This window comes from Syngnathus scovelli, chromosome 21 (genome assembly GCF_024217435.2).
Source record: "Syngnathus scovelli strain Florida chromosome 21, RoL_Ssco_1.2, whole genome shotgun sequence".
Lineage (NCBI taxonomy): Eukaryota > Metazoa > Chordata > Actinopteri > Syngnathiformes > Syngnathidae > Syngnathus > Syngnathus scovelli.
In genome coordinates, this window is record NC_090867.1 from 4,929,602 (window position 1) to 4,948,942 (window position 19,341).

At 42.4% G+C, this 19,341-nt stretch overlaps 1 protein-coding gene across 1 annotated transcript; it reads right to left on the reverse strand.

Moving 5' to 3' along the window:
- Positions 1-9,321: 9,321 nt before the first annotated feature.
- Positions 9,322-18,337, reverse strand: LOC125990855 (heparan sulfate glucosamine 3-O-sulfotransferase 3B1). The gene is made up of 2 exons (XM_049758158.2): positions 17,580-18,337; positions 9,322-11,326 (listed from the first exon to the last, which is right to left on the reverse strand). Exons 1-2 carry the CDS (start codon positions 18,080-18,082, stop codon positions 10,708-10,710), a joined length of 1,122 nt encoding a protein of 373 aa, XP_049614115.1. The 5' UTR covers positions 18,083-18,337; the 3' UTR covers positions 9,322-10,707.
- Positions 18,338-19,341: the final 1,004 nt, after the last annotated feature.

Here is a 19,341-nt window from a genome sequence, read left to right on the forward strand (position 1 = left end):
ATGGATGGCGAATGTGGTACAGCCGAGAGGCGTCCATATGGAGGAAAGGAGGTTGAGAGGCCAAAACCTTCTTTGTCTATCTGGTGCTGGTACAGCTTTTATTTTTGACTTATTTTTGATTTTTGAAAACTCAGAAGTTTCATTTTATAGATGCTGCACTGTTCCCGTTAACAAAAAAAAAAAAAAAAAAACAGAGCATCTTGTGCGATTGAAGTAAAGATACATTAACCCAAGGCGAGAGACCGAAGGTGACTCTCTGGTTTATTTCTTGACGTGTTTCCCAGATGTATGACAAGGGTGTGAGAATGAGAAGATGCCGGTTGAAAGTCCCAGAGCGCATATGAGAGAGCAATCAGGGTAGCCGCGTCATCGACAGGCACGGCGAGAGGGTGTTATCGCCTTGAGAACGAGCCGAGAGCAGACGCCGCTGCCTCCAGGTAAGAGTGGTGACACTTTTCCGTGGGATGAGATAGGATATGACGGGAGCACTTCCTCTCAACATACTTTCTTGGGGTGGGAGGATAAGACTGAGGGAAATCACAAGGAAGTTCCATTTCATCTCCCCACCAGCCCCCAACTGCTCCAAATAGTTCCTGTAGATAAAAGCATCCTCTCCCCGAACACTGTGAGAGGTGGAAGCTGAGATGTTGACAAAGAGAAGGATAAGGATGGAAGGGAAAGATGCTAGCAGCCATGCTGGAATGCTAGGTGCTACTATGCCAACAAGGTTCGCCCAAAACAATGCCATAAAAATCACTGCCTACATTTTTTTTTATCTTAATAATGACAAAGAAACTAAGCTAATGATTGTCAACAGGTGAAAATAAATAGATCTTCCCTCAAGTCATTCGTCTTCATCCCTCTCATCCTTCTTTAGGACTTCCAAGAACAATTGAGTTAAGACACTTAAAGTAACAAATTCATGCTAATTGCCTCCAGAGTCTCTGGGAGCTGGCCAGTCCTGAGGGGGGTCAGTGAGGTCGGCATCAATCACAAGGAGAGTGGGCCGGCCACACAAATCCCCCACACAATAGGGTGGGGGCACAATAGGCCCAGAGGAGAAGGCAGTGGCGGGAGTCACTGTCATGAATGGATAGCGGCCAGCAATGACCCGCGCTTTATTGCGAGGCAGGATCATGGACAGCGGCCGACGGGGCGGGATGGGAGGCGATTATGAGACATGATGCAATGTTTTCATAATTTAAGTTCCCAAGTGTCTTAATAAAAACTCTCTGACGTCCTTCTGTCAAAATACAAAAAGAATTTAAACATTACAGAATACATTTAGCTTTTAAAAATTAAGCTTCTGCTTTTCCACCTCATTTGGCAGCTCTGAGACCAGCAAACCAGCGCTTCATCTTCAAGAGCAAGATTTATCTTTGTGATGACAGACAAGCTTCAACTTTTATCTCTTTGCAAAGCTCGCGTGGCTTTCAAGTTATTTCCAACGGGGCTCCGTGTGGTGCTTGTTTATTTTATGACACTCACGACAGCAGCGTATCTCTTGAGGAGTAATGTCAGATGTTTGTTTGCGTCATCTTCTCACAAATGTGGCACTCTTGATGATTCATGCTTAATTTGATATTAGCAACGTCAAATTGCCTCTCTCTGGAGTGTCTGACACTAAGTGGAAGGCCGTCCTGATCCTCAAACCCGTGTAGCTACCTCAACCATCGTTAGGAGCGCCTTTGATTGGGACTAATGTAAAACACAGGCTGCGAGCACCCGGGGGCTCTTCCAAATGAGATTAGAGACCCTCACATATGGCTCCTAATCCGCTTGATTTTGAGGGGGCCCGGTTAAAGCGTTTCCCATGTTCCCGCTTCCTGTCAACATCAAATGCCCTTGCATGTGTCTAGATAAATGTAGTTAGTGATTCCTCTGGCATCTTGTTCTTGGGATTAAAACATTACATAGATTACCCTTCAAAATAATTTAGTCATTAAAAATGATATCTATTATGAAACATTATTAGAGAGGCATCAATTACTTTACTAACAACATCGCCCAAAATATTTTACCAGCTCTGTACAACACGATGCCATTGTTAATGCCATTAAGTAGTACAAGTAATTTTATTTCAAAACGAAAATGGAAAAAAAAACATTTAAAGTACTAATCAAAATCAAAGACGCCCCGGGCAACAAGAGCCTACTTTATTTTTGTAGTTTTCAGACTCTCTGATCATGCATCTCCTGCTTCACCTTTTGCAAACATTCCTTCTCTCAGTTCGGGTTTCGCTTTACGTCGTCATTCCAGCTGTCTCCAGTCTGGCCGTCCTGCGTTTATCCAGTCGAGCCTCGTCTCCGCTAGCCCTGCAGTCCCTCGACTCTGACCTCAGCTCTCCTGGCGGGTGTGATTAGACCCCGGCCAGGGGGTTTATGACTTTATGGACAAGGGGGAAGGGGGGCTGTCTAGTCTTATCATTGCAATGTTGGAAAAGGTTTTTGGAAAGGACCTACCAGTGCTAGTCGGATAGCTGTTCAACTTGGCAATGTTGCAGCTCAAACTTTCCGAAGGACATTTGTGTGCATATTGCAAGATGGGAGGAAGCTCCCACTTGACTTTTGCCTGAGGGAGTGTGGATCGGAAGTGAAAGGGTTGGCTTTGGGAATGTGGGGAATCCCAGACTTTAGGGGGCAGGAAAGATGTCCCGAGGCCTACAGGTGGGATGAATGAAGCCACCAAGATGAGAGACGTTTGCTAGATTTTGCGCACAATGGAATTTCTGGCTAAAATTCCCATTTTGGGGAATTTAATTCGTCACCAAGAACCCCGTGACAACTCCACCCCACAGTTAAATGGAGACAACTGGGAGTTGTCAGCAGGTGTAGCGGTGCTTCCTTTTGGAAATTCCCAAACATACCTTGAGGTAAAAACTTTTAAAGCTTGCTGTACACTAATAACTATAAGAATGTTTGACATTTCACCACCTAATCAGTCCTACTCAGAAGAAAGGGAACTTGGTAGACATGTCCATCAAAACTAAGTGTCTTGAACCCACGTCTGAAAATATAGCAAGAAAAATTAGCCTAAAATAGCTGACTCAAAGCAAAAATGTAACTTTTCATTTCAAGCAATCTTGTTCTGGAGATTTGGAATCATATTTGAACCAAGTATACTAGACAGATAGCAGATGAAGACCACACACTGAAAAAAATTCATCAGCGCCCCCTACTGGAACAACACTCGCTGCTTGCCACTTTAATTAGAGTTCGGGATCATAATTAATCAATCACGTAGATACAACATTTACAACACTTAACCACACGTAACTGTCATTTTGCTAACGACACCGTTAAGCTGTCAGTTGGGAAGCTTCAATGTGCCGTTCGTCCTTGCTCTTATGAGGCCACGGCGCCCGCTCCATCTTGGCCCCGGCACCGCCCATAACGAACCTTATACGCACGCTGGGATTAAATGAGTAATAGAGTAATGAATCGGGGCACGTACGGGTTGAGTGGCGCCCCTCAGACGGACGAACTGTTAATATCGGCTATGAGATCCTGAGGCGGGGGATGCCAATTACACAGCACGCAATCCTCCGAACCATTGGCCAGGAAAGAAAACTGATTGTGAGTGTGTGAAATTGACACAAAACAATCTCAGCCTTATGTCAAAACAAATGGAAACACGCTTGCCATTTCACAGAGTGTAGGCAGTATTAGCTGGCGTGCTCGCTGCAGGCAGTGTTAAGATGTGGTGCCTCTCCATGGACGCCATTTTGGATCCAAGCCAAAACTATCTGCAGAATCTGTCAGACTCATCTTATGGTCGTTTTTAGCTCGTTAATATTTGCATCAAGGATGATTTAATGTATTAGTGGTTTCTCTGTAGGATGCTACAAAAAAAAAAAAAAAAATGCTGCGGAGTTTGACCTCTCAGAGTAAATGCAGACAAGCTGCATTATGCCCATGTGAATTCCTCACTTCCCCCCCATAGATCACTATCATTCTGACATCTATTCTCTCATTTCATTTCAACACCTCCCCGCCACCTTTTTTTGAGTCTTTGAACCCTCTGATTCGTCACAGCCGTCGCAAGTGTTTTTTCCCGCTCTCCCATCACGGCAAAGTAACTCGAAACCACATGTTGCTGTCATCCCGGTACGTACCTGTCCATCAAAACCTTGTTGAGTTTCCCGGCACCTACCTTGGTCGATACAGATGCATCCATGATATAATAGTATATAGTACATACAATGTATGATCTATACAATAGCAATATAATATCATAATATAATATAACAATTAAATATATCTTGATATAAATATATGTATATGTGTATATACTACATACAAACAAATATAGTGGAATAGAAGAAAGATATTAAAGTAGGTCTCAGCTTCTTCTTTTTTTTTTTTTTTTAAACATATAGTACATGCATAAACACAAACATTTCCAATAGTCACTAGTATGGTTGGATAAAACCTTGTTAAGTTTCTCGGCACCTACCTTGGTCCATCCAGATCCATTCATAATACAATAGTATATAATACAGCAATATAATGTCGTAATATAATATAGAAATATTATACGTACGTACCTGTCCATCAAAACCTTGTTGAGTTTCCCGGCACCTACCTTGGTCGATACAGATGCATCCATGATATAATAGTATATAGTACATACAATGTATGATCTATACAATAGCAATATAATATCATAATATAACAATTTAATATATCTTGATATAAATATATGTATATGTGTATATACTACATACAAATATAGTGGAATAGAAGAAAGATATTAAAGTAGGTCTCAGCTTCTTCTTTTTTTTTTTTTAAACATATAGTACATGCATAAACACAAACATTTCCAATAGTCATTAGTATGGTCGAGTTTCTCGGCACCTACCTTGGTCCATCCAGATCCATTCATAATACAATAGTATATAATACAGCAATATAATGTCGTAATATAATATAGAAATATTATATAGCTTTATATACATGTATTTGTATGTATATACTACATACACACAAATATATTAGAATAGAAGAAAAATATTAAAGTAGGGCTGAGCTTTTTTTTTTTTTAAACATATACATGCTTAAACACAAACATGTTTTTCCCAATAGTCACTAGTGTAGTTGGATGAACTGCTAGCTATACTGTAGCAATTGAAATTTGGTACTCACTCAGTAGCTCGTCTCTGTTCACAGCCATATTGTTCCTGTCAACAACGCACATCGGCAAGGAAGTGCTTTCAACTGCCGAAGATGTCAAATAATTCTAAAGAGAGAGTGAAAAAAATAACATTATGACAAACCCCTCACAAAATAATCAATAAATCAATTCCCAACCCCTATGTGTATGAAAAATTCAAAAGCATCACAACAAGCAGGTAATGAGACCGAATTGTTTACACACAAAATGGCCGCCTTTATTGACCAGGTGTATTTGCTTTCACCTGATCCATTTATTTCTCCCTGCATGTGGCAGACGTTGGCGGTGGCGGGATCTCTCTCCCGCCTGAATCATTGATGAGCGTTCAGCCCGGCGGCGTAATCCCGACCGACACTAAAAGTCTGTCTAGATTTAGCGTCATCAAATTTTCATCGATAAAAGTGCGGCAGCAGAGCTCAGACTCTTTGCTCTCCCAAGATGCACTCTGGCTTTTACCCAAATTTCGCTCTGTTCATGCACTGAGCTAAGATGAAGTGGCCAAAATAGTAGAAACAGTCGTGATAATTGTATTGTCGTAAGATTACGCTTCAAGAAAAATCAGTAGTGCGTATTAGTGTGTTTTTTTTCTAGGAACTTGAGGAAAAAATTAGATGGAGGTGAATGGTAGCTAATAACATGAGGCCTCTTATCAGACAGGCCATTAATTGGCTGGCGGGGTGCAACTTGTCAGCCTCAAAAGAATGTCGCGACGGGTAGATAACCCCTCGACATGGAGGTAATATTTCTAATTACCACCCACTTGTGCCACTGTCGCTTCCATTTTATTCTCAACAATCCTCCCTCCCCCCCAGGGCACTCGCATTAATGGCGAGAATAAGGCTGAGTTGCGCGGGCGATTCCCCTCATCCTCGTTCCAGCACTTTACGCCTAAATTCTACTTCTTCTTCTTCTCTTTCTCCTTTAGCCATCCACTCCTCTTTGCTGGTGAGAGGGAAGGTGGGTGGCAGCCTCTTTTTGGCCACTTGCACCTTGTAAGAGTGCCGTGCTGTAAAATATGCATGACGACACATTTTCAAGCAACCCACTGACTCCTAGCTAACTGGGGGGAAAAAAAAGTATAATTAAAAGTATTTTTTTTATTATTATGTAAGTGCATTTTCAACCCTGCAGGTGGAAACAGAAAATGGTTGCCGTACTTATTTAAAATATAAATAGATTATTTAATCTATACGGGTATAAAAAAAAAAAAAAAGCGTGAATAGTAGCATCAAACTCAATGACAATGCTCACGTAGCACCCTGCTAGAGAGGGTTTTACTCTTCCTTCCTTTCCTCATGCAAAAAGAAATTACCGCCATCCGTCTCCAGATACGGCGGCCTCCGGCGGACCCGATGATTCCCCCTGATGATAGCGGTGGCCGGATGCTCTTGCCGTGTGCATTATTGATGGTTGCACGCTGCCACCATTTTAGTGCCTCAGTAGGCGAGCAGCGGGGGGGGCGAGCGCCATGTATCAAGTGAATCAAGAAACATTCAAAGTGGCACTAACATGTAAACAAAGAAACCTGAGGATTGCGTGGGAAGAGTTATTGATCTTATGGAGCCATATTTATATATCATGATATATTCTCACCTTTGTTCGATCAATTTGGCAACATCAGCAGCTGTAATGCCACAAACATCTGTCTCGCTTTTTAAACATATTCTCTTTCATCCGTGCAGCACACCTGTCGGCCATCTTGAGCCTAAAAGAGGGGGTTATGAGGAAGGAAGCACATGTGAGAAAAACACTTCAAGTCCTGAGATTATACAGGCAAAAATTGGCTGTGTAAAAATAAAAAAATCTGATAATGTCATTCAAAGTACCTGTGATGAAGCCCAAGGATAGTTTTGTTGTTCTAGTAGGCTTTTCTTGGCATTTGCGCAAGACCGTTGACTGTTTTGTAACCTAGCCACGATCGCGTGTGTGGCGTCCGCTGCATCTGCTATTCGAAAAGAAAAGCAAGCATATACAACTAAATTATTAAATTTACCCACCCCCACCCCAACAACTACCTCTGACCCCGCAGCCCTTCTGGCATGTTTGCCGCCTTACGACGACAAGTGAATGTTGTGCAATTTTAGTGAGGCAGCAGCTTGAAGCTAATACGATCAAACGCACCATAGAGCGAGCTGCTCCGGCGGGACGTGAGGGTTGGGCGACTCGTGAATCGGTGGGCTTGCGTGCCAAGCGCTGCCAGGTGTCTTCACCCTTTCCTGGAGCACTTGTATCCATAACAGCCCTGGAGGCATGCCGGATGACAATGCGTCGTCACCTGCAGAGGCTACACTTTGTCATTGTGCACAGCCGCCATGTTTCTTTGTTTTGCTTGTGGAAATCGTTTCCCGCCATCGCCTGGCAGCGTGCCCGGACCGCCGTCGCTGCCGTATCTCCTAGAATCAAGTAGAGTGTTGATCGGGTTAGCCAGCAGTAAGTGCAGGTGTAAGTCAGGCGCTTCCTGTTTGTCTTCCTCGTGTCTTTCAGCGCTCCAGCTGAGCAATTATCTCGACTTGTACACATCCATGATGGTGTCTAACAACAGGGTTTTTTTCTTCAACTACCCCCCTAACCTGATTGTGCTGTATTGTTATATTTTTCTGTCCACTAAACATATAAATGTTTTTTAATGTAGCTTTTGGGTTAACCAAGGCTTTCAAGCTAGGTAGGGTGTAAAGTTAAGGTTTCTAAATATGGTTTCATTGTCGGGTTCCGAAAGTATTTTGCAGCGTTTTAAAACATCCTGAATGGTTGTTCTTGTGCAAAGGTGTTTGTGAAGCTTGTAAACAAAACAGGTGAGCTATTGCTGCAGTCACGTCTCATTACGGAAACATTGGCGGCTTTTACAAGAAAATAACAATTCCCAAACAGCTGCGGGCCATCTGAAACCACCCGTGCTGCTTCCGTCACGGCCCTGCCACACTGGACCAGAACAGGAAGTATCAAAGCACCCATCGAAATTCTATTACACTGATTCACATTAAGATCACGGGTGAACAATAACCTATTCTGGCTGACTGGGCAAGAGGCTGCATGAGTACACCCTGAACTGGTCGCCAGCCAATTGCAGGCCCAGCAACCATTTACATTCACATCCAAGTACCATTAAGAGTCTTAAATGGACCTAACATGCATGTTTTTTAAATGTGAAGTGAAGCTGCACCATCGGAAGAAAGCCCACATACGCACCGGACAAATAGGCTGGAAAAAAAAGACTGAATTAAAACCTTGAACCTCAGAACTGTGAGACATACTAACCATGTATGTAAATAAATATTTTTAAAAAAATACATACAATACTCAGCTTCATGATGGAATTCGTGTCACTGAAAACAGGAAGGAGGCAGCCCAATCTTGACTTGCGTGCTTTCTGACCTATTTGAAAAACCATTCAAGTTCAAAAATTAATGAACAAACAACAGTCATACGTAAATTCTATCTAATTATTTCACGTTGTTCATACAATTTAGTGACCATACATATACACACCATTATTTCATAAAATAAATGTAAAACATACTACATGCTGACATATCTATCTATACAAAAGTAAAAACGTCTTACCTTGGTTACGTAAATGTGCGTCCTTGTTGTGAAAAATAAATGAAAAGGAGCGTTTGAACAGGCATCCAAACAAACAAAATGTCCTCGAGGAGCAACGTTTATGGTGTCAGTCTACACGTCCTTAAATGACCACTATGTATTTCTTTTTCTTATCAAATACATCTCCACGATACGTATTAACCCTAATTTTTAGAATAAATGAACAAATTAACACATCAAATTTGGCAAATTGTCCGACGTCGTTTCCGGGTCACTTCCGGTTTGGACCGGAAAATCCGCTCTCCGCTAATTGTTCGCGCCTTCACAACCCGGAAGTGGCTCCTGACGTCATATCATGTTTATAATTATTAAACTTAATCAATATAAATTAATTTTTAGATACAAGATATGTACAGTGCTGTGCAAACTTTAATTATGCAGTATTTTTTTTAAAACCTTTGCGACACTTGATAGATTACAATAATAATAATTCTATAAATACACAAATATGATTTATACCATATTCATTCTGTATAATAGTAGCATATAATGCATTGAAATTGTATCCTTCATGTGTGCATATAATTCAAAAAGACAAAGCCACAAGAGTTTGGTAAAATATATACTTATTTATTTCTTCATACAAAGAAATATTATGAATGTTTAGTATTTAATTGTCTAGAAACAGCCGCTGCATTTCGCTCTTTGTATGGTGGGTAAAATTCATTCACCAAAGACAATAATGATCTTTTGAGCATCCGTGTCACACGTGTTGCTGTGAATAACACAAACAAACAAGTCAGGTTGAATAAAACTCAACCGCATAAAAACAATGCAGCTGCGAGCGCAGGGTCACTTTTTAATCTCGTTTTGCATGATTGCGGCGGTCCCATTTAAACCCTCCATCTCAAAAAAACTTCAGTCTTTCTATGCAGGACATGACAACTGTAAATGCTTCTTTAAACATTGCACCGAGGATACAAGATGTGGACACACGAGTTGGAATCCAGGAGAAAAAGCAACTAAAAAGAGACAACAAGCGGTTGAAAAGAGTGGAATAGTATAAATTTAAGAGGCACAACATCAGAACGAGGTTTTTTTTTTTTTTTTTTGCTACATTCAGGCCTCACGTTTTAATACGTGACGTCTGCTAATGTACAGTCAAACAAAAAAGCGCCACGACAACCGTGCGCAATCTCCCTTCTTGCATATTAACGATTCAAGTAGAAAAAAAACAAGAAAAAGCAAAAGGATAAGGCGGTGGGATATGTGTAATTTTGATGTATTTTGGGGGGCAGAAAGTTGAATAAGGATCGTGAGATGCGAGAAGGGTTTAATAATAAGGCATAAAACATGTTGGTTGGATGCTAAAACACTTGCCTACGAGTGTTAGTAGTTTTACTAGTGACACTATCATTAGAAGGACAATACTGGTAATTCTAACTATGGGAGCTGTAATAGTGATACTAGTAATAGTAGCATAACTAGTATCACCAATAGCAGTAGTTTCATTGATAGTGTTTCTAGTGAAGCTATTGTTAGTTGCGCTACTAGCATTTGTAACGATAGTAGCCATAGTAGAGATTCTAATGATAGTACGGAAACCTCTGGGAGCACTTTATACCCGTAACATGGCGCTTTTTACTCGGAGCTCTGTGTTCAAGCCATCAATGCTTCTGGTTTTCTAAATTGGAAACCAGTGTAGGACATCATGGGGGCTGGAATCACTTGCCAAATGGACAAAAGGAATGTTTATTATATAATAAAAAAAAAATGTGTGAGCCAGATGCTATTAAAATTATGGTTAGGCAGCTTAGTGAATTAATTGCTTAAAAATAAAAATAAATTATTATAAAATAGATTTCTGTACATTTTACATATATATAGCAATATCTCCACATTTTGCCATTCAATTACCAGGGATCTGACAATAATAATAATAATAATAGTAATAATAACAATAAAAAATACGGATGAAGTCTTTTTCTGCCCACATCAATCCCAGCCAAAGTTGTGCGCTGTCATCTGGTAGAACTTCATGTTGAAGGGCCGGTAGAAGTCTCTGAGGCGGCGCACAACCTCGGGGCGGATGTCGGGGTGAGTGCGCCCTTTGGTTTTGCCCAGGCAGTGGGGCTTGCTGCTGCCCTCGGCCTTCTTCAGGCACGGGAAGCCCTTTGTCTGGTTGAAGTAGAAGTGTTTGTCAGTGATGATGCGCTTGAGGCCGAGGAAGTCCTGCACACGTCCCAGCTCGCCAGCCGGGTCGCTGATGAGCCGCTCGCCGCTCACAAACAGGATCTGCTCCATGGGGAAGTACTGCAGCCAGTTGTCCAGGTGCTTGGCGTAGATACCGATCTGGATGGCGCTCCAAGACGTGTCGATGAGGCCCGTAGTCCTGTTCTTGAAGGTGAGGCTCTCAAAGGACGGAATGTCGGGCTTCTTGGACAGAGTCTGCGTGTAGTCCGAGATTGCCCGGGTTACCGGGTCCCGCACCACCACAATCAGCTTGGTGTCCCGCGACATGGCCGAGATCCGGGCGGGCGCTTCTTTGGTCACGAAGTAGCTGGGGGTCTTCTCCATGGTGATCTGGCCTTCCAGGGTCTTGGGCATCAAGTCCCTGTCAGGACAAAAGACGGCAGTTTAGCCATGTTGTGTCACCTAATCAAGTAGATGGAATGTATTAGTGATCAATGACTTACAGAGCCCCACTTAGCCTCATTGGAGGAGTTAAAAAGCAATTAGTTGCTAGATTAACCTGATTAGCTTAAAGCATTAGCATAATCACTCACTCTTAAGACGTCGCTCTTTGCACAGATTGACCGGGGAATTTATAAATGACCGCTAAGATGAAGAAATTCTGCCATTGTTGTTTTGCTTTGGGAAGTGTGATAAAACTTTAAAAATGACGGTGCATGAAAACTGAAAACAGGTTTTTTTTCCTGATATTTATCACTTGTAATGTATTTTTTGAAGACACACAGAAAATGTAAAAAAAAAAGAAAAACAAGTTTAATCCTACTCAGTGGCGCAGACATTTGGGTTGGCGATTATGCTGATCCGAGCGGCACGAATCCCTCAAAGGCTTTGCGATCGCAGGAGCGTTAAAAAAAGAGGACGCTTGGATGGCGAAACAGTAAAAAAAAAAAAAAAAAAAAAAAAAAAAAGCGCCAAATTCCTCAAGAAGAGGCCCTTGTGCTCATAAAAAAAAAAATCTTCACCTCTGACTTTTCTGTGTTGCCAGAAAAGTGGGGAAAAGAGAGCGGGTGGACTTTGACTCTTTGGGAATAACAATGGCTATTCTCCTCCCTTGTGATTTATGAGCTGATTCTCTTGAAAGATGCTGTCAGCGAGCTCTTGTGTTTCTTGACCGCCTTTTCAAAGCCGGCCCATTGTGAGCTGCGGCAAAAAGGTCCGAAGCACAAGAGGCGCTTATCGAGAGCGCCGAGAAACCTTTCAAGGGGTACGCTTCAAGTGGAACGTGCAAAAACATCCCAACGCCAAAAACGTTTATGTGGACAAGAAACCAAAGACTCTTTTTGGCAACGTTCATCCCGCCTAAAAAAACAGAGACAGAAAGTCAAAAGCAGCGATAAGACACAAAGCAGAGGCTCTTGTCACATGACGCCATCAAACGGAGGTCGGCCGCCCACCATCCTGCACCCCCCCTCCTGCTACCACCCACCAGTTCCCAGCTGACATAAACAGAGAGGAAGTGGGTTATTTCTGTCTGATGTGTCCCTCTTCCTCCTGTCGCGTTTGATTGGACGATAATGGCCCACCGCAGGCTGGTTTCTATTTGATACAAAAGGTTGGGTGCCGAATGCATTTGAATGTCAAATGACGGAGGGATTGTTGGATTTGAATGCAAGCAAATAATCGTGCCGGAGTTTGTGTGGCCTCGAAAAGGCAGGGTGATATTTTGTCCCTGCACTTGAATCCAAGATGACCACTAGCTAGCTAGCTCAGAACTGTATTTTGTCCAGAATCCGTTGAGTGACGGCTGTGCTATCAAACATGTTTTATTAATACCGATTGTGTAAAATCAGGAAGTACTGAATTCAAATTTAAAAAGACGAGCACTCAAGAGGAAACAACCTTGCGCCCACAAGCACCATCAACACTTGAGTGGGATCCAAAAGCCACTCGAGCGCCACTCCACATTCATTCCCGCCTCCATTGATCCCCGAGATTTCCCGACAGGCTCCATAGGTCCGACGGCAAAGTGACATCTCTCAAGAGGGGAAGGAAGAAACGAGCACTGAAAGGCTGCCTTTCTTCTCCAGAGAGCCTCTCATCCTTATCCAGATCCTTCACATGAACATCAAGTGAGAGACCCAAAGATTTTTTTGTTAAAGGATCCAATAAGGATCTTAAACGCTACTCGATTGTTCACATCAAACATGTGCTAATGTTTACACGGGGACGCTCGCCTTCATATGAGCAAGCTTTATTGTGCGCATTCATCATCAGAACCAAGTCATTGCGGGCTTCTGTTGTATATTTTATAAAGTGGCACTTAAGCACAAACAGAAGCCAGACGTCGTGAAATAAAAGTCTGCACCGACACGGAGTTTAACCATGGAGTGCGGCGTCGCTCGTAAATCCAAAGAAGACGACACGCTTTGGAGTCGCGCCCGTTGCGTAGTTACAAATGTCAATCCACCCCCATAAATTGAATCGAAATACCAAAGAAAGACAACGTAGACCGCTAACCCTTGATGCCATCCAAATAATTGTAGTATCGGGATGACGTCGAACGCCATGACATCTTTGCTGTGTCATCAGATTCCATTGAAGGAGGAGGCCTTGTGAGCGATTGCAGCAGAAAGATTATCAAAAAGAACACGAACAAAAAAAGCAGGATTTCCCCTTTACAGCGACACTTTACTTCGCCGTGCTACGGATCCGGTTGATAAATGCAACTTCGAAACGATGCCGGTGTTACACCGGCCTGGGAACACGCTGACCCAACCCGAACCTGAGTCGACCCCGACCGCTGTAACCCGTCGCCATCCATCATCAAGCTGTTGAACAAGTAAAAACAAAAACTACAGAAAGAAAGAGTCGCTTCGAATCCACACCACGTCTTGGAGGCGACATCAGAAAGTAGTGAAGACATAAATAGAGAGCAGAGATGATTGTGGTTGGGGTTGCGGTCGACTTGTGACAAGCTCAAATGATTCAATTCCATAAGTAGCCATCATGCGTCCTCCTTAAAGAAGAAAGCGGGAGCGCCTCTAGTTCGTAACCGCGGCGGCCCAGAATTACCCGGCGCAAAATGAGACCGCGGCTGAGCTAGCAGCATGTGCTACCGAGGAGTAGTTGCAGGTTCAGCTTGGGAGAGTTTAGCTGTGTGAAGGTGAAGCGTCAGTGTGAGTCTATGTGTGTGTGATTGTGTGGATTTCCCGACAGTTGACATGCACCATGAGACATGCGACGCCTTGATCTCACTGCAGCGAAGATGAATAAAAGATGAAAAAGCACATGCCACCTCAATCTCTGACTCCACACATGGGGTAGAAGCAGGGGGGGGTTGTTTTGCATTACTGGTAGTGAAGCTTTGGAGGGTCAAAAAGGTGAAAAAAATCATGTCGTTTCCAAGAAGGCAGTGTCCCTTTAACGAATGCTAGATAGTTAGCATTAGACTTACTGCCATGCATGGCCACCAGTTGGTTTGAATACAGGTGAGTCGCTGCTGGCATTAAGCCAGTCGTCTCAGCGGACAGGGACGTCCACATATTTGAGGACATTGGCGAGAGACTCTAATGAGCTCTGCGCTTTTACTGCCTGGCTAATGGAAATCTCAGGAGACCCCAGCCATGTGTCTCCCGGAGGCGGTCGCCCTTCTCCTGCAGCCTAATGGCCACCTTTGGGACTTCATACCTGGGACAAGGAGTGCGGCTTCATCACAGTCGCCTCCTTCTCAAACCAAAATCGTTGGACGGTAATAATGATTAACGTGCGTGTTATTAATATTAGCGCAGCCTCTGGGAAAAGCTGAAATTTAACGGACTGTGAGTTTATTTTGTAGCGGTGAACTGGAGGGGGGGGGGGGTTGAAAGGGGTGCGCACTGGCGTCTGAATTATCACCTCGTTAAAAATGAGACTAATTTGAAAGGGACACACAGGGAGTGTTTGTGTTTTTATTGTGGATTGTGTTAACACAAACACTAATGTGGATGTGTTCGCAGTGGCCGTATTGTCCCGATCGGAGTGCACTGGGGTGCTTGGGGTGGGGCGGTGGGGGGTCTTCCCCCTTTCACAATTAACCGCTTGTAATGACAGCTTAGGCCAGGACTGGAGGGGGGGGCATACATGCTGACCAAAGGGGGACACTTGTGGTCAGTGAGGCCTGCAGGGAACGTTGCCCCCTCATTGGACGGGTCAAGCGTGACACAGGACTGAATGAGTGAGCTTCACACATTTAGGGTTAGGGTTGATTAGAAAAGATAAATCTATGTGCATTGGAGGTGGAAAGCAACCAAGCAATATGGTCAAGGTATGGTAGCAACCGTCCAATGGTCAGATGGTCAACAGATGTGTGACTGACCCTGCACGCCCTCCAATCAGACTCGGGCAGTCGATAGCCGCAGAGCGATTCCCATAAAGGTTCCGCACCAACGAAGATGTAAACCTTCGTGTTGGCAAAACGGCGCCACAGGAGGAAACGCGACGGTTTGATGCTTTTGCGAAATGGTGCAAAAGTTAACAAAAGGAGCAGGTGGGCCTCTTTTTTTTTTTTGGAAGGGGAAGGAAGGAAGGTCACGGGCGATAGACACTGGACGGGGGTCACCTGCCGGGGAACTCAAGCGCACCCCGCTAAGGATGAATAAAAGAGTGAGCAGCCAACCAGGACTGTCCCGGATGCGTCACGGGGGGCAGGAAGAGAGGAGCTTGGAATTTTAGGGATTTGGGGACAAAAACTTTCAAAGTCTGTCAAGTCTGAAATCACAAGACCACTATTGTTATTATAACAATTCTTACCATTGCTTTATTTTTGATCATTTTACCTGGCACTAGTTGATTTCACTAGAAAAAAAATCTGAACAAAACAACTTGTGTACTCTACTAGCTCCTCATATGCTAACGCTAGCCAGCAACACACTCCAGACCAGCAAACAGGTGCAAAGACAAAATGGAGAAGGAAAACAAATGCGCTTTGCATGGCGAGGCCTTTAGGTGGAATGAGGATTTGTTACGAAGAAAACAAGTGAATGTATTTTTTGTATGAACAATGGTTAAAAGTGTAGTGGAAAAATATAGTGCCACCTACTGATCACTGTGAGGAGACAATTAAACTATACCAACTGATCTATCCGTTTTCTATACCCCCCTTATCCTTATTAGTCTCGGGTGAGCTGGAGCCTATCCCAGATGACTTGGGGCGAGAAGTAGGGAGAGGAGCACACTGGGCTGGTTTTTCAGCCAATCAGAGGGCACATGGAGACAAACAACCATTCACAGCGATGAACAATTTAGAGACGTCAATAAACCTAACATGTATGTTTTTGGAGGGGGAGCATACAAAAGGCCATTGCAAAGATTCAAATCTTAAAATTGTGAGGCAGACGTGCAACCCACTAGAAAATAAAAAAAACCATCAGTTTTCCAAAATAAAAAGGTGGATATAAATATTTTATTTTATTATATTTTTATTTTATAATCTGATTGAATGAAGAACTACCGAAATCGGAAAACATTTACTGATGAGAGAATGAATTTCTGAGCATTTGTATACTTTTACATTAGATTAGGTAGAATTATTCAATTGTCCAAAATAGGCGATCAATAAATTTTCAATCACTCGTTGCAACTCTGATAAAGTTACACAATACAGTAACGCCATACACAAAACTAATATTGCAACACTCACACACATAAAGATGATTTATCCTTTTAGGGAGTGCAATGTGGAAATACAAGTGAAAATAAAAAAACATTCCTCATTTTACTCAGTTTTTGAGTCAAGCTTGGAGGAAAATAAAGACAATATACCCAAATTGGTCAAAATAATGAATTACACCTCCCTTTCACTTTCAAAGTTAATTATGATCAACTCAATCTAACTATTAATAAAACTTAAACTGTGTCCTGTAAAATTACACAAAATAAATAACTCAAATAAATCAACAAGAAGACATCAGCCTATTAACCATTTTAGCACTTTTCGAAAAATAAATAAATGTAATTAAGCATTTTTTGCCATAACAATGTCAAAAATTTGTTTTTGGGTTAAGAGCAATAAAATGATCAAATTCTGCAGAATTTGGGAAATTTTAAAGTAAAATGTGCCAAACCAAAGCTGCTCGTTTCAGTCAAACCAAACATTGGTTTCACAGCAATTTATGCAAGTAATAAGCCAGAAGAGCTGCAGTGTTGCACCGCGTCCAATAGAGATCAGTACACGCTGCACATATTTAATAGCTGGGGAAAAAAAGCATAAAAAATGTATTCCAGTTCGTACCAACGTGCTTTTCTTTCTTTTTTTTTTTTTTAATTAAGGAGTCGATTAAGTCTTAAATGGTAATCTTAAATGGTAAAATACATAAGTCACACTAACCAAACAAATTGCTGCAAAAACTGCAAAACTGTATTGCAATCGGCGCCAACGTACTTTTGCATCGAAGGGTGAATAAAGTTAAAAAATATATATATAAAGTTTTAAGGGAAATATGCATGAAATGGTGCAAAAACTGTCCTAAACTGTATTAGAATCTGTGCCAAAGTACTTTATTTTGCAATCAAGCGTCATTAAATTTGTAAAGCATGAATGACGCAGACTTGGGAAGGGAAGAACTTGATTTTTTAAAATGCGATCAAATGATGCACATCTGTGTAATATGATTCATTTGAGGTGAGGTGGCTTTTACCTGTACCACTCGAGGCCATTGTCGTAGTTGCGGTCGAAAAAGTGCGGCTCGGCCCCCACTGCCCTGATGTCCGGGTGCACGCGCAGGAACTCGAGGAGCGCCCGGGTGCCTCCCTTCTTCACCCCGATGATGATTGCCTGTGGCAGCTTTTTGCTCCCAGCGCCGTTGGAGAAGCTCGACATCGAGCTGGGCTCCGGCGCCCGGGGCTCTGGTTCGTCACTGAGCAGCAAGTCCCGGGACGCGGCTCCACGGGCGGCCCCCGGCTCCTCGTACTCCACGTCCTCCCACCGGAGCCTGGAGAGCAGGTCGGCGCGCTCGTTCCTCTCACTAGCCGCAGAGACCGGAGCCCCGTCCCGGTCCCGGGGCGGGTCGAGCAGCACCCCAGTGGAGCAGGGACCCACGCAGGAGTAGAGCACGAAGATCCAGATGAAGAGCATGATGCTGAGGAGGAGCGCCTTCTTCTTGCGGCAACACGGGCTGGGACGCGGTGGGCTATATTCCATAAGCCTCCCCGGTCACAGGCACGTCCCAGCGGGGCATGTCGCCTCCGTCACTCCGGTAATCCGCCTTGACGATTTGCGCTCATAGCTCACCTGGAAACGTCTCAAATTAGGTGAGTTCAATGTAGAATAAATATTTTAGGAGAATATATCCGACAGTGGAGGATCATACAGTGGATTATAAATCATTTTTACACGACTCAAAACAGTGTCAAAGTTGGCAACGTCAAGTCCCTCCGGATACCGACGCAAGTTCACCTCACATCGGAGTCAGGAGATGAGTCGAGCGGAGGTTTATATAGCAGCGGGGGTAATGATTGGCAGTCACAGTGGCCAATCAAAGCGCTCGCTTAGGCAGAACACGCAGAAGTTTGTTGACAAAATCCAGCCAATTAGGAGAGAGGAGGTGTGGCTGAATTCATGGGATCATCAAGTACGGGCATTGAAAACTATTTTATAACTTACCTATTTAAAATCTACCCACATTCTGAATTTATTCTCAGAATTCTGACTTTATTCTCAGAATTCTGACTTTAAAGTTGAATTCTGACTTTATTCTCAGAATTCTGACTTTAAAGTGGGAATTCTCACTGGCTCTAATCGTCTTCCGTAAAAAACTGCACTTTAAAGTGTTAGTTAATTTTACAAAGCATATTATTCAATAAAATTAAACTAAAGTTGTAACGATCTTATTACATTTATAACAACTTAATTGAAGTATCTCAGTCTTTAAAGTCACTCAGTCATTAAAAAACAGGGAATTCATGCAACTATTGCATTTAATAAAATCAAGCGATGATCTTTTATTTTTCCCAATAAGGTTTGAAACTAATTCTTTCAAAGGAACATGCACATAGTCACAATTTTATTTTTAAAATGGTAAATAATTTAACAGGGAGTGATTCATATATAACTCAAGTTATATTGAAATCAACACCAGATTATAGACTATGCGGTAATAAACAAATAACTTTTTCAAAAACTAAACTTGAAAACAATTTAATTTACTCGGTAGCTCATTTTAATTACCGTGTAGCATATTAATTGTGTGAGTGCATGTAAATACATTAAATCAAAAACTTAAAAAGTTGAATCCATTTCTATTATTGCATATTTTTTTAAAACATAAATATGAATTCTAAAAAGGTATATTTAACAATTAAGTTAGACATTTTTGGATAGTTATAAATAAATCTAATATTTACAAAATGCCACAAAAATAAATCCAATGTCTGTGAATGTAGACTAAATAAAAAAATATG

Bases quoted from the DNA above. Each gene is read 5' to 3' on its own strand.
- LOC125990855 (XM_049758158.2), bottom strand. From the start codon at position 18,082: ATGGAATATAGCCCACCGCGTCCCAGCCCGTGTTGCCGCAAGAAGAAG. The intron at 11,327-17,579 runs GTAAAAGCCACC...TTGTCCTGACAG, and splicing joins AATGGCCTCGAGTGGTACAG to GGACTTGATGCCCAAGACCC.